Raw genomic sequence first — 21,174 nt, forward strand, 5'->3', positions numbered from 1 at the left:
AATACATTCTAATTAAATTTGTGATAAGTATTAGTTTTATATATTCTTCAAAAAAACTGGAATTGAATGTACAGCTTCACCACTTTAGTCATAATTTTTGCGCTTATGATTTTAATTCCAGACAAATTCAGTCTGTTTATTGTCACCTTTACTGCCACAAGTGAAAACTGGGTTAAAACTGAGTACGTTGCAGTCCATATACGGACCACAGTTGAGAAACAAATTTTGTTTTGTTTTTTTCGCTGCTCAACAATGGGTTATATGGTTACATAGATAGATAGATAGATAGATAGATGGATAGTACTTTATTGATTCCTTCAGGAAAATTAAAACTGGTTTATTTTATTAGCAACAAGCTTTGCACTTGATAATCAGGTGTGTTTTTTTTTTTTTTGTCTTTTTTAAGGATTTGCATCACAAAGGTAATTTTCAATCGTAAAGGCATACTTTTTAGTTCGGTGGAAACGACATCCTCTTTTAAATCAGTTAATTTCCACTCACCCTGTCACATAGTAAACATATTCACTTTCGCATACACCTATACTAAAAGCGCTGGAGTCACAGTTATAAGCGTACCATTTGATGATGTGGATAAATGGTTCAAAGTAACAACTGGTGTGTAATAATTGGTTCCTCCTTTGGCTGTTAATTGGTTACTTATGGCAAAAAAGTTTAATTGAAGTAATCAGCAAAACAACTCCTGAATGGAATTGCACCACATGGGATACAATCTACCCTGTAACCCAGGGGTGCCCACACTTTTTCTGCAGGCGAGCTACTTTTCAATTGACCAACTCGAGGGGATCTACCTCATATATATATATCATTTATATTTATTTATTTATGAAAGAGACATTTTTGTAAACAAGTTAAATGTGTTTAATGATAATACAAGCATGTGTAACACATATAGATGTCTTTCTTTCACAAAGACAAGAATATAAGTTGGTGTATTACCTGATTCTGATGTCTTGCATTGATTGGAATCAGACAGTAATGATGATAACACCCACATTTTCAAATGGAGGAGAAAAAAAGTTGTCCTTTCTGTACAATACCACATGAAAGTGGTTGGTTTTTGGCATCTAATTCATCCAGCTTCCATACACTTTACAAGAAAAACATTGGCGGCAAATTCCGTAGCTTTCCTGATTGACATTCACGGCACCCAAGGGTCTTGTAAGATGACGCTGGCTGCTGCCAGTTCATTATTATGAAAAAATGACAGAGAGGAAGGCGAGAAACACTTTTTATTTCAACAGACTTTCGCGCCGTCCCTTCCGTCAAAACTCTAAAGGCCGACTGCACATTTCCTATCTTCACAATAAAAGCCCTGCTTCATGCTGCCTGCGCTAACAAAATAAGAGTCTCGGAAAGCTGGCGTGCACAAGTGATGTGCACGCCAGCTTTCTGAGGGATCGCTTGTGCACGCCAGTTTTCCGAGACTCTGTATTTAGTTAGCGCAGGCGGCATGAAACAGGGCTTTTATTGTGAAGATAGGAAATGTGCAGTCGGCCTTTAGAGTTTTGACGGAAGGTACGGCGCGAGAGTCTGTTGAAATAAAAAGTTTTTCTCGCCTTCCTCTCGGTCATATTTTCATAATAATGATCTTGCAGCAGCCAGCGTCATCTCACAAGACCCTCCGGTACCGTGAATGTCATTTAAGTGACGTCTTGGTGAAGATTGATGATCACTAATTTTTAGGTCTATTTTTTTTAAAAGCCTGGCTGGAGATCGACTGACACACCCCCCGCGGTCGACTGGTAGCTCGCGATCGACGTAATGGGCACCCCTGCTGTAACCAAACAAACAAGGCAGAAACCAATATTTGATAAACATGTGACCAAAACTACTTACACCGGGATTAACATGCAAGGCTCTGGACAACAGTTAGGAAACTAATCAGACAACTAAGTAAATATATGAACATTTGTACAAAAATTGTTAACACGCCCGAACAGTTTGATACCCGAACATTGGAAAATAACTACACGTGATGTAAACTGGCAAAGTGTTGGAGATCCAACTTATATCGATGTAATAGGTGTCCCCAGAGGTCTACCTCACGAGTACAAATTGGTAAATCAAGTTGCAGCTGGATTCGAATCACTCGTCTGCTGGTAGGTACGATTACCAAAAATGTTGACAGAATAAACTACGTCCATTACAAAGTACAGAGATTAGGAAATTGGACACAGGCTGGACTTGAAGTACTCGCTGATCAACTCGCCGCAACCTCCCTTATGGCCTTTCAAAACCGTATGGCGCCGGACATGTTGTTAGCGGAAAAAGGTGACGTGTGCGCAATATTGGGTAAACTGTGTTGCACTTCCTCCCAAACTACACTGATGGAGAAGATAGCCTGACCAGAGCACTGGAAGGCCTTCGTACCCTCAACGGGAAAATGGAAGAGCACTCATCTATGTGGGACGGATGGTTGGAAGTGTTCGGCAAATACAAGTACTTCGTATCATCAATTCTGGTATCTATGGCTGTGTTTGCAGCAATACTGACGTTGTGTGGATGTTGTTGTATTCCCTGTCTGGGTTCTTTCCTTAACCATCTGATTACCACAGTGATTAGCCCAGCAGATGATAGAACTGTTCAGATGCACTCTCTGGTGGACGACAAGGAAGATAAATCTGATGACGAGGATACCTGCCTGATCTGTTTTCAGACCCTGGTGACTATATATATATATATATATATACAGAAAAAATATAAAAATATGATAACATTCAACTCTGAGTGTAAACATAACTTGGCCCTAAAGAAATGAACTATTAACTGAAAATTGCAAGAAGAAGTTATTGGGGATAAGAAAATTCTGGGGAAGTTATGTGATAAACAGGAGGAAAATGTTACAATAATTATGTATTTATTATCATCATAACTTTATGCTTAAGGGCCGTTACTAAAAAGTATTGTCAATTTGTGCTGAAGTGGTATTCATGTATTAGTGCAGAGCGAGCAATCCAAAAGATATCTAGCCTTTTTTTATCAGTGTTTTGTCCAGACTCTGCCTGCTAACTGCCAAGGCCGAACATTGGGTACCGGGACAAAGCAGAGACTGGGTGATAGCACCAAGTGTCAACATATTTGCATTTTGGTATGATCATATATTGTGTCTAACTGGAGTTGTCGAGTCTACCCCCTTCCCTCAGCGACAGTGATGTAATAGGGACTTTCCTAACAAATAGAGGAGGCGCGCGGGCTTGATTTTTTTAGAACGTAGTTTGGATCTGTAATTAGAGTACAGCCCAAAACACGTGTCTCCTCATGAGCTAAATTGACCTCTGTCTCTGCATGTTTCCTTGCTTCTTGTCTGATTATTAGATGTCATCAGTGTTTTACACTAACCTTCAAAGCACTCCCTTTATTTAGATCGGCACAGTAGCTTCACTGCAGTTTCACCGACAATCTCCAAGATGAACTGTTTACACTCGCACCCCCACATCCACCCTCTTGTGCCATCAGTGAGCAATGAAGAGGCTGAAAGAAGCCGTGATTTCACTTTATATAGCCAGTCACTGCTCAATTGTTTGGAAACTGGCAACCCGACGCTTGCACACCCTGTGGTGGTTCTCTGATGACGTCCGGATATCGGTTTCATTTCCCAGCTCTGGCAGCTGGTAACTGAAACACAGTCAAGCGCCACACACACACACACACACACACACACACACAGTCACACACCTTGGCTGTCAGGCCTTGGTGACCTTACACACATTTTAGTTTCCATTATCTGCTGTATGAAGAAAATCAAGTTTTTTATCCGCATTAGCACCAATATCCAATGGAATTTTATTTGGCCCATGCATGTCCCACCAACGCCACAAAGTTACGCTTCCCCTTTGCATGCCTGGGCCAGATTATACAATATGATAAGGACATTATATCAGTGGTCCCCAACCTTTTTTGTAGCTGCGGACCGGCTAACGCTTGAAAATGTGTCCCACGGACCTGGGGGGGGTTTACCATAAAGAAATGTGTGCTTACGTACTGTATCCCTGCAGACTATATTGATATATAATGTATATATTGTGTTTTTTATGTAGATTTAATAATAAAAAAATAAAAATAAAAATATATATATATAATATACTTTACGCATATAGTATAAAACATTTTTTTCTCCCTGAGGAGGGGGGGGGGGGGGCGTGGCCTGCGGGCCTGCAGTGAGGGTGTGTGTGCCAGGACCGGCCTCGAAGTCAGCGACAGGTGTCTAAATGGTCCACCTGGGCCTTGTTATGTAATCACCTGTCGCTCTTTATAAGCAGCAACCGAGAGGAGAGACGTGGTTGGAACTGGGGAAGAGCGAGAGCACGACGAACATTGACAAAAAGACGACTGCTGAAAAGCACCAGGAGACTTGTTTGGCAGAATAAAAACTGTCTTGTAACAATGAAACGGGCTTGCCTGCAAATGCTTGGTGGTCAGAAGGACCCACTGGAAGGCAGCTTCCACACTCCCTTAAAAGTTTTCTTTTCCCATCTTTTTTGTTGCATTTTTGTTTTGAGTATACAATAAGTCAGTGTTTCTTAACCTTTAGGGCTTCGGCCCAACAATGGGCTCTCAGCTGTGGTCCGTATGGGCCGCAGCGGTACTCAGTTGTAAAACGTTTTTCCAACACTTGTGGCAGTAATGACAATATTAATATATTAAACAGAAGAAGTCTGGAACTAAAGTCATAGTGAGGTTTATTAAGTGCAAAAATTAGGACTACAGTGGTGAATCTGTATTTTACATTTAGTTTTATTGACAGTTATTCAAATAAATATCTAGTATTGTTATTGTTTATTATCAGTTTAGTTAGATTTTATTTATTTTTGTCACTGTGTACAAAACCCAAAACCAGTAAAGTTGGCACGTTGTGTAAATCGTAAATAAAAACTGAATAAAATGATTTGCAAATCCTTTTCAACTTATTTTCAATTGAATGCAAATACACAAAAAAGCTGGCACAAGTGTCAAAAAAGACTGAAAACGTTGAGGAATGCTCATCAAACACTTATTTGGTACATCCCACAGGTGAACAGGCTAATTGGGAACAGGTGGGTGCCATGATTGGGTATAAAAGCAGTTCCCATGAAATTCTCAGTCGTTCACAAACAAGGATGGGGCGAGGGTCACCACTTTGTGAACAAATGCGTGAGCAAATTGTTTAAGAACAACATGTGTCAACCAGCTATTGCAAGTAACTTAGGGATTTCACCATCTACGGTCCGTAATATCATCAAAAGGTGCAAAGAATCTGGAGAAATCACTGCACATAAGCTGCTAGGCTGAAAATCAACATTGAATGCCTGTGACCGTCGATCCCTCAGGCGGAACTGCATCAACAACTGACATCAGTGTGTAAACGATATCACCACATGGGCTCAGAAACACTTCAGAAAACCACTGTCTGTAACTACAGTTTGTCGCCACAGCTGTAAGTGCAAGTTAAAACTCTACAATGCAAAGCGAAAGCCATTTATCAACAACACCCAGAAACACCGCCGGCTTTGCTTGGTACCTGTCTTCCAAAGAAAATGTGTGGCGCAATATGAAGCCTAAAATATCTCAATGGAGACTGCGGACTGTTGCACAATTTAAAATGTACATCAAGCAAGAATGGGAGAAAATTCCACTTGGAAAGCTTCAAAATCTTTTAGTAAGTGTTGTTAAAAGGAAAGGCCATGAAACACAGTGGTAAAAATGCCCCTGTGCCAACTTTTTTGCAATGTGTTGCTGCCATTAAATTCTAAGTTAATGAATATTTGCAAAAAAAAATAAAAAAAATTCTCAGTTAGAACATTAAATATCTTGTCTTTGCAGTCTATTCAAATGAATATAAGTTGAACAGGATTTGCAAAGAATTGTTTACGAATTACACAACGTGCCAACTTCACTGGTTTTGGGTTTTTTAATTGTATTTATGTAATTGATGTTTATGTTGTAATTTATGTTCATTATGAGTCCCTTCTTTTGCAGTATATTTTAATCACTATTATTTTTTTGTAATCAGCCTGAGTTAATGTTTGATAATCAACACATGCTTTCATATCAGTTGACACGGTTTATCCTGAACTGTCAGTATAGGTTAAATACAATGATTGAATACCATTAAAATCAAGAGTAAAATGACTTATTCAGTGTGGTTATTTTGAGTAGGCCCCGTTCCCCTCTGTTTCCCCTCTTAGTCCCAAGGTCAAAAAGGTCATGTTCAACAATACATTTTTTTAAAAAACCATTATATTAAAGTAATGTTCAAACAACCATTGCAGGCCAAGGATGTTGAGTACTGTGGAGTTTTTTGGGTATTATTGTTTTCCATTATTATCTTTATTTTTCTGCGATAAAGTGGCGACTTGTCCAGGGTGTACACCGCCTTCCGCCCGAATCCAGCAACCCCCCTGTCACCCCAAAAGGGACAAGCAGTAGAAAATGGATGGATGGATGGATCTTTATTTTTTATTTTTTTTTATTTTTTTAACCTGACCTGCCCATTCATATGAGCAAATATTGTTGACCTAAAAGCTGTGGTATACTTCATCTGTTGCATTGTTGTATTATTAATAATATTGTATCTAGCTTATGATAGTGGTTGTACAACTGCATCAAATTCAATTGAAAATGGGTTCCTAATATTTGGGTTTCATTGTAGATGTGTAAGAGGGGATATAAAATGTAGAACTGCCTTAGGCAGCAACAACCTAATTATGTATTTAGACTGAAATGAAGGAATGCAATTTAAAAGGACCTTAAACATACCACACATAAAAAATGAAAAGTATGTCACTGACCTCTGGTGGTCATTTATTGTACTGCAAGGGAAAGTTCATGCAAAAAAGACAAACTTGCCCCAATGAAAAGATGAGATATTTGGGCAAAGTGATGGTAAATAACACAAGTGTGTATGTGATTTCCTACACAATAAGCTTCTCCTTGTTTGCTTGCTTAGTCAGACTCTCCAGCAGGTTCTTGTCATCCTTATCTGGAAAACAAAATGGAATCACTGTGCATGTTCTGTAACACATGTTTACAATGCAAAAAGACAGAGTTCAATAACAAGAACAAAACACACAAAAATTAGGGGTATCGTACCTGAATTGAGGAGAATTATCTACCAATAGAAAATGAAAATTTGGCTTGTCAAGACTTTCCAAAACAAGTAAAACTAGCTAACCCCAATGAACCCCAAAATACCTTAAAATAAGTTTATTCTCACTAATAACAAGTGCACTTTTCTTGATAGAAAAACAATAGACCTATTTTCTCAATATGTTGAAAACATTTTCTAAATTAAGTAAATGCCTGTGCTGTTATCTTGACATAATGATATGCGCTCGACATTACATTTCTTGAAACCAGCAAACTTATAGTAAAAACTAGTTTATTTTTCTTAATGGAAAGGCAAAAAGGCAACCGCTTGTTACTCTACAAGCCGCTCAGGTACATCATATTGTCTAAAAATGCATTTTATTTCATATATATATATATATATATATATATATATATATATATATATATATATATATATATATATTTATATATGTGTGTGTGTGTGTGCGCGTGTATATATATATGTGTGTGTGTGTGTGCGCGTGTATATATATATGTGTATGCATTATATACAGTATATATATGTATGTACAATAGTTTGACATGTCACATGTGAAATGTTTAAATATTAACTGTCAGTGTACTGTATTGTGCCAACTATACTACTATATGAGTACGTATTTTGTAGTGTTTCATTTAGAATAAAACAGCAAAGTCCATTTGGCTGTCATCTGTTTTAATTATGAGACACGACTGTGTCAAAGTCAGGATTTTTTTTATTTCATGCTTGAAATAAGAAATGATTATTTTGAAAAAGAAGTTTTATACTTGTGAGTGTTGATGACCCAGCTTTGCAACACTTGATATTCTGGTTTCAAGCATGTTTTACTCAATATATGTCATACAATTTCAGCAACAAGTTGTAATATTTTAAAAACCCCGTTTCCATATGAGGTGGGAAATTGTGTTAGATGTAAATATAAACCGGAATACAATGATTTGCGAATCCTTTTCAACCCATATTCAATTGAATGCACTACAAAGACAAGATATTTGTTGTTTAAACTCATAAACTTTATTTCTTTTGCAAATAATAATTGTGGCACTCTCTTGTGCCGGCTTGAATGACCTTCGGGACCCCAGCTGTCAGGTGATACAATTCTTTTATTTTGATCGGTTTGCTTTTTCAGCAGTAAAGAGTTTTAAGGCTTTTCAGTCCAGCGTGTCTCTGCTTCCCGGGTCTCCTCCACCCCTCATGGTCTCCAACGCTGCTGATTAAGAGACAGGTGATTAGATAACTTGTTCCAGCTGAGAAATCTCCTCACCTGTCGTTGCTTTACAGCCGGCTCCTGCACATGCCCCGCCCGCGGGGGACACGTGGACCACGCCCCTTCCACAATAATTAACTTTGAATTTCATGGCTGCAACACATGCCAAAGTAGTTGGGAAAAGGCATGTTCACCACTGTGCTACATCACCTTTTCTTTTAACAACACTCAATAAACGTTTGGGAACTGAAGAAAATAATTGTTGAAGCTTTGAAAGTGGTATTCTTTCCCATTCTTGTTTTATGTAGAGCTTCAGTCGTTCAACAGTCATATTTAACGCTTCATAATGCGTCACACATTTTCGATGGGAGACAGGTCTGGACTGCAGGCGGGCCAGGAAAGTACCCGCGCTCTTTTTATACGAAGCCACGCTGTTGTAACACGTGGCTTGGCATTGTCTTGCTGAAATAAGCAGGGGCGTCCATGATAACGTTGCTTGGATGACAACATATCTTGCTCCAAAACCTGAATGGACCATTCAGCATTAATGGTGCCTTCACAGATGTGTAAGTTACCCATGCCTTGGGCACTAATACACCCCCATACCATCACACATGCTGGCTTTTGAACTTTGCACCTATAACAATCCAGATGGTTATTTTCCTCTTTGTTCTGGAGAACACCACGTCCTCTGTTTCCAAATATTAGTTGAAATGTGGACTCGTCAGACCACAGAAAACCTTTACAATTTGCATCAGTCCATCTTAGATGAGCTCAGGCCCAGCCAAGCCGGCGGTGTTTCAGGATATTGTTGATAAATGGGTTTGGCTTTGCATAGTAGAGTTTTAACTTGCACTTACAGATGTAACAACCAACTGTAGTCACTGACGGTGGTTTTATGAAGTGTTCCTGAGTCCATGTGGTGATATCCTTTACACACTGATGTCGTTTTTTTTATGCAGTACCGCCTGAGGGATCAAAAGTCCGCAATATCATCGCTTACATGCAGGGATTTCTCCAGTTTCTCTGAACCTTTTGATGATTTTACGGACCGTAGATGGTACAATCCCTAAATTCCTTGCAATAGCTCGTAGAGAAATGTTCTAAAACTGTTTGACAATTTGCTTACAACTTGGTGACCCTCGCCCCATCCTTGTTTGTGAATTACTTAGCATTTCATGGAAGCTGCTTTTATACCCAATCATGGCACCCACCTGTTCCCAATTAGCCTGCACACCTGTGGGATGTTCCAAATAAGTGTTTGATGAGCATTCCTCAACTTTATCAGCATTTATTGCCACCTTTCCCAACTTCTTTGTCATGTGTTGCTGGCATCAAATTCTAAAGTTAATGATTATTTGCAAAAAAAAAAAAAAAAAAAAAGTTTTATCAGTTTGAACATCAAATATGTTGTCTTTGTAGCATATTCAACTGAATATGGGTTGAAAATGATTTGCAAATCATTGTATTCGGTTTATATTTACATCTAACATAATTTCCCAACTCATATGGAAACGGGGTTTGTACTAAGATAATTTAGGACCAAAACAACAAGTAGAACACTTTAACATAAAATCTGCTTAGTGAGAAGAATGATCTAATCAGACAGAAAATAAGCAAATCTCACCCTTATTTGAGATATTTCATCTTACTTAGATTTCAGTTTTTGCAGTCTACGTCTTTCGCCTTCTGTGTACAACTCACCGAAGATGACCAGGCTGCACGAGCACTTCGCCGTCCCGAGTGGATTCTCCAGCACTAGAGTGTACTTCCCACTATCCTTGACAGCGCAAAGAGGAATCACCAGAGTGCACACTCCATTAGCCGTGCTCTGCCAAAAGCCATTGCGGTCCGACATCTTGGATTCTCCTTTGTACCAGGAGGCCTGTGCTCACAGGACAGCACATTGCAAAGAGTGCACATTGGAATATTTTGTGGCGCTATACCTGCGGCGTTGGCATGCCCTGAAAGGCACAGCTCATGGTGCAGTCGTGGCCTCGGTGCACGGCGTGGTCCTTCAGGGGAAGAAGGAAAGACGGTTTCGCCTGACGGGGGAGTGCAGCATGTTCTTTCAGGCGAAGGCTGCTGATGCACTCTGGAGGACAAAAGGCGCAGGAAACTCACACTCAAGTCACATATGAATGGCAAACAGAATGGGAGTACCACAAGGGTCTGTTCTTGGTCCATTGTTGTTCCCGGTGGATATTAATCAAATCAAATCAACTTTATTTATAAATCACATTTAAAAGCCTACTGAAATGAGATTTTCTTATTTAAACGGGGATAGCAGGTCCATTCGCGATATTGCCATATTTTTGCTGAAAGGATTTTTAGTAGAGAACATCGACGATAAAGTTTTCAACTGTTGGTCGCTAATAAAAAAGCCTTGCCTCTACCGGAAGTAGCAGACGATGACGTCACCGGTGTGAGGGCTCCTCACGTCCTCACATCGTTTATAATCATGGCCTCCAGCAGCAAGAGCTATTCGGACCGAGAAAGCGACAATTTCCCCATTAATTTGAGTGAGGATGAAGGATTCGTGGATGAGGAAAGTTAATGAGGCACTAAAAAAAGAAAAGAAAAAAAAAAGAAAAAGCGACGTCTCCGGGCGGAGTCAGTGGTAGCGTTTCAGATGTAATTAGACACATTTATGAGGAACATCCCTTATCTGCCTATTGTGTTAATAATCCATCCATCCATCCATTTTCTACCGCTTATTCCCTTTTTTGGGGTTGCGGGGAGCGCTGGCGCCTATCTCAGCTACAATCGTGCGGAAGTCGGGGTACACCCTGGACAAGTCACCACCTCATCGCAGGGCCAACACAGATAGACAGACAACATTCACACTCACATTCACACACTAGGGCCAATTTTAGTGTTGCCAATCAACCTATCCCCAGGTGCATGTCTTTGGAGGTGGGAGGAAGCCGGAGTACCCGGAGGGAACCCACGCATCCACGGGGAGAACATGCAAAATCCACACAGAAAGATCCCGAGCCTGGATTTGAACCCAGGACTGCAGGAACTTCGTATTGTGAGGCAGACGCACTAACCCCTCTGCCACCGTGAAGCCCTGTGTTAATAGTATTTTAGTGAAATTATATGAGTAAAGTCATACCTGAAAGTCGGATGGCTGCGGTGAACACCAGCGTGTCAGAGAAAGCCGATGGGGAGCCAAGATCACAGCTGCTTTCGACAGCTACAGGAGAAGGTCCCATAATCCACCGATGTCTCCGGTAAGAACCGACAATTTTCCCATCCAAAAACGTATGTATTGACGTAGAGAAACATTATCGCTTGACCGCTCTGTGTTAAAGCTTCACAACAAAAACAAAGAAACACCGGCTGTGTCTCGGTTGCTAAAGGCAGCTGCAATCCACCGCTTTCCACCAACAGGATTCTTCTTTATAGTCTCCATTATTAATTGAACAAACTGCAAGAGATTCAGCAACACAGATGTCCAAAATACTGTGTAATTATGCGATGAAAAGAGGCGACTTTTAGCCGCAAGTGGTGCTGGGCTAATATGTCCCCTCCAACCAATAACGTCACAAACGGGGCGGTTTAGCTCGGTTGGTAGAGCGGCCATGCTAGCAACTTGAGGGTTGCAGGTTCGATTCCCGCTTCCGCCATCCTAGTCAATGCCGTTGTGTCCTTGGGCAAGACACTTTACCCACCTGCTCCCAGTGCCACCCACACTGGTTTAAATGTAACTTAGATATTGGGTTTCACTATGTAAAGCTCTTTGAGTCGCTAGAGAAAAGCGCTATATAAATATAATTCACTTCACTTCACAAACACGCGTCATCATTCCGCGACGTTTTCAACAATAATTTCTTGGGAAATTTAAAATTGCAATTTAGTAAACTAACCCGGCCGTATTGGCATGTGTTGCAATGTTAATATTTCATCATTGATATATAAACTATCAGACTGCGTGGTGGGTAGTAATGGGTTTCTGTAGGCCTTTAAAATTTACCACAAGGGTAGTACAATAGGCAGGTTAAAAGAAAACACAAGAAAAACGAGCAAACACAACATAAACAGAGCACGATAAAAAAAATATATATATAAAAAAAAAGGCTTACTAAGGCTCGAGGAATCCTAAATAATGCTTAATGTTAACTGTATGCATATGCTTTTCTATGCGAAATACACCCGTATTGTGTTGTTGTTGAAGGGAAATCAAATGTGATGCGTCTGTAAAATCAATGCACTGCTTTTTTCCCGAAGTTGTAGTGGCTGCTGGTGGCAGGAGCTCTGTGCTTTTGTTTTATCCTTTTGTGTTCCTGATGTTTCCCTCCTGTTTTCATACAAACTCCGTGTCCATAAGAGTTGGGGGGGGGTTGCCCACATCTGAGGTCCTCTCCAAGGTTTCTCATAGTCAGCATTGTCACTGGCGTCCCACTGAATGTGAATTCTCCCTGCCCACTGGGTGTGAGTTTTCCTTGCCCTTTTGTGGGTTCTTCCGAGGATGTTGTAGTCGTAATGATTTGTGCAGTCCTTTGAGACATTTGTGATTTGGGGCTATATAAATAAACATTGATTGATTGATTGATTGAGTGTTAGATGTAAATAAAAACGGAATACAATGATTTGCGAATATTCATTAACTTTAGAATTTGATGCCAGCAACACGTGATATAGAAATTGGGAAAGGTGGCAATAAATACTGATAAAGTTGAGGAATGTTCATCAAACACTTATTTGGAACATCCCAAAGGTGTGCAGGTTAATTGGGAACAGGTGGGTGCCATGATTGGGTATAAAAACAGCTTCCCAAAAAATGCTCAGTCTTTCACAAGAAAGGATGGGGCGAGGTACACCCCTTTGTCCACAACTGCGTGAGCAAATGGTCAAACAGTTTAAGAACAACGTTTCTCAAAGTGCAATTGCAAGAAAAAATTTGGGATTTCAACATCTACGGTCCATGTCATCATCAAAAGGTTCAGATAATCTGGGGAAATCACTCCACGTAAGCGGCATGGCCGGAAACCAACATTAAACAACCGTGACCTTCGATCCCTCGGACGGCACTGTATCAAAAACCGATATCAATCTCTAAAGGATATCACCACATGGGCTCAGGAACACTGCAGAAAACCACTGTTACTAAATACAGTTCGTCGCTACATCTGTAAGTGCAAGTTAAAGCTCTATTATATAAATGTATCAACAACATCCAGAAACGCTGCTGGCTTCTCTGGGCCCAGGATCATCTAAGATGGACTGATGTAAAGAGGAAAAGTGTTCTGTGGTCTGATGAGTTCACATTTCACATTGTGTTTGGAAATATTCGACATTGTGTCTTCCGGACCAAAGGGGAAGCGAGCCATCCAGACTGTTATCGACGCAAAGCTCAAAAGCCAGCATGTGTGATGGTATGGGGGTGCATTAGTGCCCAAGGCATCGGTAACTTACACATCTGTGAAGGCACCATTAATGCTGAAAGGTACATACAGCTTTTGAAACAACATATGCTGCCATCCAAGCGCCATCTTTTTCATGGACGCCCCTGCTTATTTCAGCAAGACAATTCCAAGCCACATTCAGCACGTGTTACAACAGCGTAGCTTCGTAAAAAAAGCGTGCCGGTACTTTCCTGGCCCGCCTGCAGTCCAGACCTGTCTCCCATGGAAAATGTGTGGCGCATTATGAAGCGTAAAATACGACAGCGGAAACCCCGGACTGTTGAACGACTGAAGCTCTACATAAAACAAGAATGGGAAAGAATTCCACTTTCAAAGCTTCAACAATTAGTTTCCTCAGTTCCCAAACGTTTATTGAGTGTTGCTAAAAGAAAAGGTTATGTAACACAGTGGTGAACATGCCCTTTCCCAACTACTTTGGCACATGTTGCAGCCATATACAGTGTATATGGGTGTTGAAATTATGTTTTTGTTTGGTTGCTTGTCTATGCATGCTGCAATTGTGTGCGCACAATATATATTATTGGTTAATTATTATTATTTTGTTGTTGTTGTTTTACTTTTGTAAGCTGCATGTAGAAATGGCACTGCTGGAGTGGCAGCTGGTTGCATCAGTTCTGCTGTTTTAATGTCTTTAATCTCCTTTGTGCTCTTGGATGTTTTCATGGTACACACATGTTCATGTGTGCTATGGCTATGAGTTGTTTTGTTTTTTTCCCCTTGGCCAAAGTTTTTTCTTTTTACTCACATCCGCTCACCCTACCTAGAGTTGACCTGTTTCTCACTTTTTTTGTAAGGGGCGCCGGATGTTGGCAGATCCGTCAGCGATCCTGTTCTGTCTCCCTGGAATGTTTGTCTGATCTTGAATGGGATTGTGCTGAAATTCTTAATTTCCATTCGAGGATTAATAAAGTACTTCTGATTCTGATTCTGATTGAAATGACCAAAATACGTGAATATTTCATGTTGTTATGAATGTGCCTGTTCATACATTACTTAACAGTGTGTATATAAAACATTGATGGAGGTTTTTTTTCGAGCGCTTGATATACGGAATAGAGCGAATCCCAATACCTCTGACTTTTTCTAGCATTTTTTTTTAAAACATAAAATATATGTGTGTTTGTCTCACGTAAGGTTTGAGAACAATAGGCAAAATTCCCCAAAAAGTGCAGTTCCCCTTTAAGTGAGCAAAAAATAGAGAGCGCACTCGAGTTTGTTTTCATAAATATATGTAGATCAACAGAGCGCCCACAATACTGGAAGGAGAAGATGCAAGTATAATTATTCAGCCCTCACTGTGTGATTCATCAAGACTGAAATTGTTCTGCGGCCACTGCTTTTTCGTCTTTATTTAGTACGTCTAGAAAGGACGTGCAAACTGACAGTTGGCCGGAAAAGGCTGTGAGAAAGGAGGCGATTGTGCTGTGTATGCTTGTCAACATACTTGGACTGTTCAAAATTAATCAATCAATCAGTCAATGTTTATTTATACAGCCCTAAATCACAAGTGTCTCAAAGGGCTGCACAAGCCACAACGACATCTTCGGTTCCGATCCCACATCAGAATAATCAAAATGAAAATATGAGACAATAAAATATTACACAATATTAGTCTATTTAGAAACATAATTTCCCAATTATATTGTATTGCTGTATGCCGAATGCATTAATATAACAAAGTATATTAATGCATTTTGATGTCTGCTGGCGTCTTTTAAACAGAGTTAGTTTTTAAATACATATGAAAAATACTTCTTGCAATATGCATTTTCCTGTGTCTGGAACAATCCAGGGCATTACGCTTTCAGGTAGTGCCAGCATCATCCAGGGTAAACCTTCAGCACGCTAAGAAAGTGGGTTTCTATTGTAGACGCACTGCAGCACTGACGTGCGGTAAATGAGTGTCTCCATAGTGTTAGCCGCAAAACACACTCAAACACTTCATTTAAAAAAGGCCATATTGCACCAATCAACAATTGTAAATGTAGCTTTAGTAGATCATACGCAACACGCCAACTAATAGTACACGCGATTTTATAGTTTGCACACGCTGTTTAGCACGTGGTATTTGGATCTGAGTAGATCAGGCCACGGGTATTGTAATTATTATTTGGCCTAGTTTTTCATCTGCCTTCTTTTTCCATATTTTTAAAATTTTATTCAAACCATTCCACTTTCACTATGTTCAACTTATTTATGATATGTTTGCTACCTGTTTTATAATTTTGAACATTCTCACATTTCTCAGGAATTCCACATTTTGCAGGGCATACAGTTGTGATCAAAATTATTCAACCCCCATACAATTTTGGTGTTTTAGCAAGTTGGACATTTATTCCGTATTTTGTTTATAGTCGTATCAAATAAAGATGTGTCATATAGACAAATGCAACTTAAATTGTAACACTGTATTTTACAAAATACCAAAAAAGGACATTTTTCTTAATATCTCATTGACAAAATGATTCAACCCCCTAGTTACATGCATCTTTAGTACTTAGTAGAACACCCTTTGGCATTAATTACATCCTTCAAACGTGATACATAACCGGACACAAGCTTCTTGCAACCATCTACAGGTATTTTAGCCCATTCCTCTTGGGCAAAGGCCTCCAGTTCATTCATATTTTTGGGCTTGTGTGCTGCAACTGCCTTCTTCAAGTCCCACCACAGGTTTTCTATAGGATTTAGGTCTGGCGACTGTGAAGGCCACTCCAGAGTCTTCCAGCCCTTTTTCTGCAACCACCCTGATGTTGATTTGGAGGTATGCTTGGGATCGTTGTCCTGTTGGAAGGTCCAACCTCTCCCAAGCCTCAGCTTCGTCACTGACTTCATGACATTTGCAGCTAATATATCCTGGCAGGAAATAGAATTCATAATGCCTTGAACGCGCTGGAGATTCCCGGTACCTGAGGCAGAGAAACAGCCCCAGAGCATGATTGACCCCCCACCATGCTTAACAGTAGGAAAGGTGTTCTTCTCTTTGTAAGCTTCATTTTTTCTCCTCCAGACATAACGTTGATTCATAGGCCCAAAGAGTTCCACTTTTGTCTCATCACTCCATAGAACAGTTTCCCAAAACCATTGGGGTTTGTCCAGACTATTTTTGGCATACTGGAGTCTATTTTTCTTGTGCCTGGTAGTAAGAAGTGGGGTGCGCCTGGGAGTTCTGGCATGGAGGCCTTCATCACGTGGTGCGCGCCTTATTGTCTGGGACGAAACCTGCGTTCCCCCCTCTGCAATGTCCTGTTGTAGTTCCTCAGCTGTTACCCGGGTGTTTTCACCACTGTACGCACACAGCATCCACTTTCTACCACGCCCAGGTAGTGTTTCCACTGTGCCTTTAGCTTTAAACTTGTGAATTATGCTCCCAACTGTGTCTCTTGGAATGTGTAATGTCTTTGCTATTTTCTTACATCCATATCCTTTCTTATGAAGAGAAATGACCTCCTCTCTTGACTTCTTTGACCACTCCCTGGACTTCACCATGTTGCAAATACACCATTGACCATCTACAAGAAGCTGAGCATCACAGTCTTTTTCAATCAGTTTAATTGTTGCTCGTTATGGTTCTAATCACATCTACGGGCGTTTTCAACACCTGATTGAAAAGACCTTATTCAAATTCTGTTCTTAAGAGTTATGATCTTCCAGGGGTTGAATAATTTTGTCAATGAGATATTAAGAGAAATGACACTGTTTGGTATGTTACAAAATATAATGTTGTAATTCAAGTTGCATTTGTCTATTTAATGCATCTTTATTTGAAAATACGGAATAAATGACCAACTTGCTAAAACACCCAAATTGTATGGGGGTTGAATAATTTTGATCACAACTGTATTTTCCCATTTGAAAGGATTGGACAATTTTCCAAAAGTCCACATTACCAACATTTCTCACTGTCAAATTATTCCACTCATCCTGTACATCACTTTTTCCTTCCGCTATTTTCACACGTTTTTCTTTTAACGTTGTCTCCCAAATTTTTCAACATATTTTAATCATTCCATAATCAGAACATCAGGACCTTGAGGCAATACATTTTGTTACATTCCCAGTTTTCCCGGATTCCTCAAAATTTCCTCCATCCCAAAATCAAAACGTTCCTTGATAATGTTAGTCAGTTGCGAGAATGCTATCTTTTAAGCATATTTTTGTTGGCACGGTCAAACATAGTGTTTCCTTACACATGCTAACAGTTAGCATATATTTTTAAAGCTACTTTTACTGGTATGTACCTCAGAGTTAAATACCTTGTTACTTTGTGCATGCTAACTTTTTTGCCTATTTTGCATTTACAGTTGAGAAGGGCGTCATAGGGCCCATTCTTGGGTGGATCTCGCATGAAAGGAGGGGTGGGAGAGATTAATAATTTTGCTACAGTCTGCTGAAAAAGATGGAAAGCGCCACTTTACATAGCAACTGACGTTTTGCTCAAAGTTGGAATTTCCGCAAAACAAATTGTAAGGTATTCCACACTCTACTGCCATCTGGCGGCTAAAGTGGATAGTGCACCTCTAATTCGTCACGTTTCATGTGTTCGGTAAACCGCGACAAATGGGGCCATATGATTCCCATTCCTAGTGTATACACCTAACAGTCTTGATGCTATCCGGCTTGCGTGCTAAATGTTATTGTTTCAGTTCGGCTTTTCAGCATTCACTCGCAATTTCTGCCAATATTGCATTTTCTAGCTACTCTTATTATTTTGATCATCCTATTAGCCTCATGTGTGTTGCAAATTAGCACATGTGCTAAAATACTCAAACAATACATCTTCTTTGTCCAATGTAACTTTGATGTCCACATCAAATAAACAATAAATTGGCGCAAAAAATATAATTGTCTTCCTCATTACATGGATAATCTTTTTTTAAAGTGTGTCGAAAGCCAATTAAACAGAAAAAACAAAAGAAACAAGTCCGATACCTCTTTCCCTGGCGATGATGAGCGCTTCACTTGAGTCTAAGGGATCACTGTCTCCGATAGAGTTCTGCGCTACGACCCTGAAGTAGTACTTCCTCCCCGGCAGCAGTCCGGTGACGGTGTACTTGCTGCTGAAGACACACTCAGCCATGGTAAACCACGAAGGAGTGCTGCTGTCTCGCTTAAGGATGACATAATGGACTCTATCATTATCCTCGACCAGGTCTGGAGTGTGATCCCACTGTAGGGTCACAGTCCCCGGGACCTCTTCCACCAAGCGGAGGTTCTTTGGGGGCCGAGGAAAGTCTGACAGCAAAAGGAGAGGTTTTTATTAATAAAAACATCACCAAAAAAGAAATGGGAAAGAAAAGAGTCTTGACAAACCTGTAACCCTGACATTGACGTTATGGTGCGCCTCTCCGAAGTCGTTCTTCAGGTGGACACGGTACTCTCCAGAATCACTCCGCTGGGAGGAGGGGAGGAGAAACTGGGAGTGATTGTTGCTTTTGGTGATGACTTCTCTTCCTGAGGTGATGCTGCCGTCTTTGAACCAGGTTACAACTGGCGGGGGGGAGGCCTGTGGTTGCAAAGCAGGTTTGGACAAGGCGTTCACGTGTAGCTTCCAGAGGCATCATGCACTGATTTCAACCACGTTTTAGAACTCTTTTTATATGTGTATGTTTGACCATTTTACGCTAAGGCAAACACATGTCCTCTTTTTTAGAGGATTAATTAAAGGCCTACTGAAATGAGATTTTCTTATTTAAACGGGGATAGCAGGTCCATTCTATGTGTCATACTTGATCCATCCATTTTCTACCGCTTATTCCCTTTTGGGGTCGCGGGGGGCGCTGGCGCCTATCTCAGCTACAATCGGGCGGAAGGCGGGGTACACCCTGGACAAGTCGCCACCTCATCGCAGGGCCAACAGAGATAGACAGACGACATTCACACTCACATTCACACACTAGGGCCAATTTAGTGTTGCCAATCAACCTATCCCCAGGTGCGTGTCTTTGGAGGTGGGAGGAAGCCGGAGTACCCGGAGGGAACCCACGCATTCACGGGGAGAACATGCAAACTCCACACAGAAAGATCCCGAGCCTGGATTTGAACCCAGGACTGCAGGACCTTCGTATTGTGAGGCAGACGCACTAACCCCTCTGCCACCGTGAAGCCCTCATACTTGATCATTTCGCGATATTGCCATATTTTTGCTGAAAGGATTTAATAGAGAACATCGACGATAAAGTTTGCAACTACTGGTCGCTAATAAAAAAGCCTTGCCTGTACCGGAAGTAGCAGACGATGACGTCACCGGTGTGAGGGCTCCTCACATCCTCACATTGTTTATAATGGGAGCCTTCAACAAAAAGAGCTATTCGGACCGAGAAAACGACAATTTCCCCATTAATTTGAGCGAGGATGAAAGATTCATGGCTGAGGATATTGATAGGGTAGGACTAGAAAAAAAAAAGAAAAAAAAAGGCGATTGCATTGTGAGCGATTCAGATGTTTTTAGACTCATTTACTAGGAGAATTCTGGAAGATCCCTTATCTGCTTAGTGTTTTAATAGTGTTTTAGTGAGATTTTAAAGATTGTAAAGACATACCTCGAGGTCGGATGGCCGCGGTGAACACGTAGTGTCTCAGAGAGAAGCCGAGGAGTCAAGCTCACAGCTGGCTTTTTTGGACATGACAGCTGCTGCAGGACGACGAATAATCCATTGATGTCTCCGGTAAGATACACCTCACAATTTCCCCATTCAAAAATATGCTGGTTGACGTAGAGAAAACATGTTCGCTTGACCGCTCCGCTTCACAACAAACAAAGAAACACCGGCTGTGTCTCGGTGCTAAAGACAGCTGCAATCCACCGCTTTCCACCGACAGCATTGTTCTTTATAGTCTCCATTATTAAATGAACAAATTGCAAAAGATTCAGCAACACAGATGTCCAAAATACTGTGTAATTACGCCATGAACAGAGACGACTTTTAGCCGTGTTTGGTGCAGCGCTAATATTTCCTTAAAGTCCGTGACGTCACGCGTACGCGTCATCATTCCGCGACGTTTTCAACAAGAAACTCGCGGGAAATTTAAAATTGCAATTTAGTAAACTAAAAAGTGTTGCAATGTTAATATTTCATCATTGAAATATAAACTATCAGACTGTGTGGTCGCTAGTAGTGGGTTTCAGTAGGCCTTTAAGTGTATCTAGTAAGTAAGTAGGTATGTAAATTTTATTTTTAAAACGCTTTTCGCGGATAAAATCACAAAGCGCTGTACAAAACGTAGGTGAAGTAAAACAACAATTCAATTGAAACAACAGGGGCAACATCATAAAAAGAATACAAAGTAGTTTAAAAATGATAGTTAAAAGGTGCATTGACTAAAAGCTTTACTAAAAAGCGAAGTTTTCAAATGTTTCTTAAAAGTGTCAAAACAGTCAAGATCACAGGGGGCATGGTGCAAATTGTTCCAGAGTCTGGGAGCTA

The 21,174-nt window shown here is 40.5% G+C and overlaps 1 protein-coding gene across 1 annotated transcript in view; it reads right to left on the reverse strand.

Annotated features, from left to right (window-relative positions):
* Window positions 1-6,775: 6,775 nt before the first annotated feature.
* Window positions 6,776-21,174, reverse strand: part of LOC133563455 (immunoglobulin superfamily member 22-like) — a 64,817-nt gene continuing 50,418 nt past the window's right edge. The window contains exons 22-26 of the mRNA XM_061917588.1: window positions 19,061-19,253; window positions 18,680-18,982; window positions 10,262-10,410; window positions 10,020-10,200; window positions 6,776-6,979 (exon numbers count right to left, since the gene is read on the reverse strand). Coding sequence (XP_061773572.1) covers window positions 6,912-6,979; window positions 10,020-10,200; window positions 10,262-10,410; window positions 18,680-18,982; window positions 19,061-19,253 — 894 coding nt within the window. The 3' untranslated portion in view covers window positions 6,776-6,911. The remainder of the gene's footprint in view (window positions 6,980-10,019; window positions 10,201-10,261; window positions 10,411-18,679; window positions 18,983-19,060; window positions 19,254-21,174) is intronic.

The sequence above is a fragment of the Nerophis ophidion genome, linkage group LG12, assembly GCF_033978795.1.
Source record: "Nerophis ophidion isolate RoL-2023_Sa linkage group LG12, RoL_Noph_v1.0, whole genome shotgun sequence".
NCBI classification, from domain to species: Eukaryota; Metazoa; Chordata; class Actinopteri; order Syngnathiformes; family Syngnathidae; genus Nerophis; species Nerophis ophidion.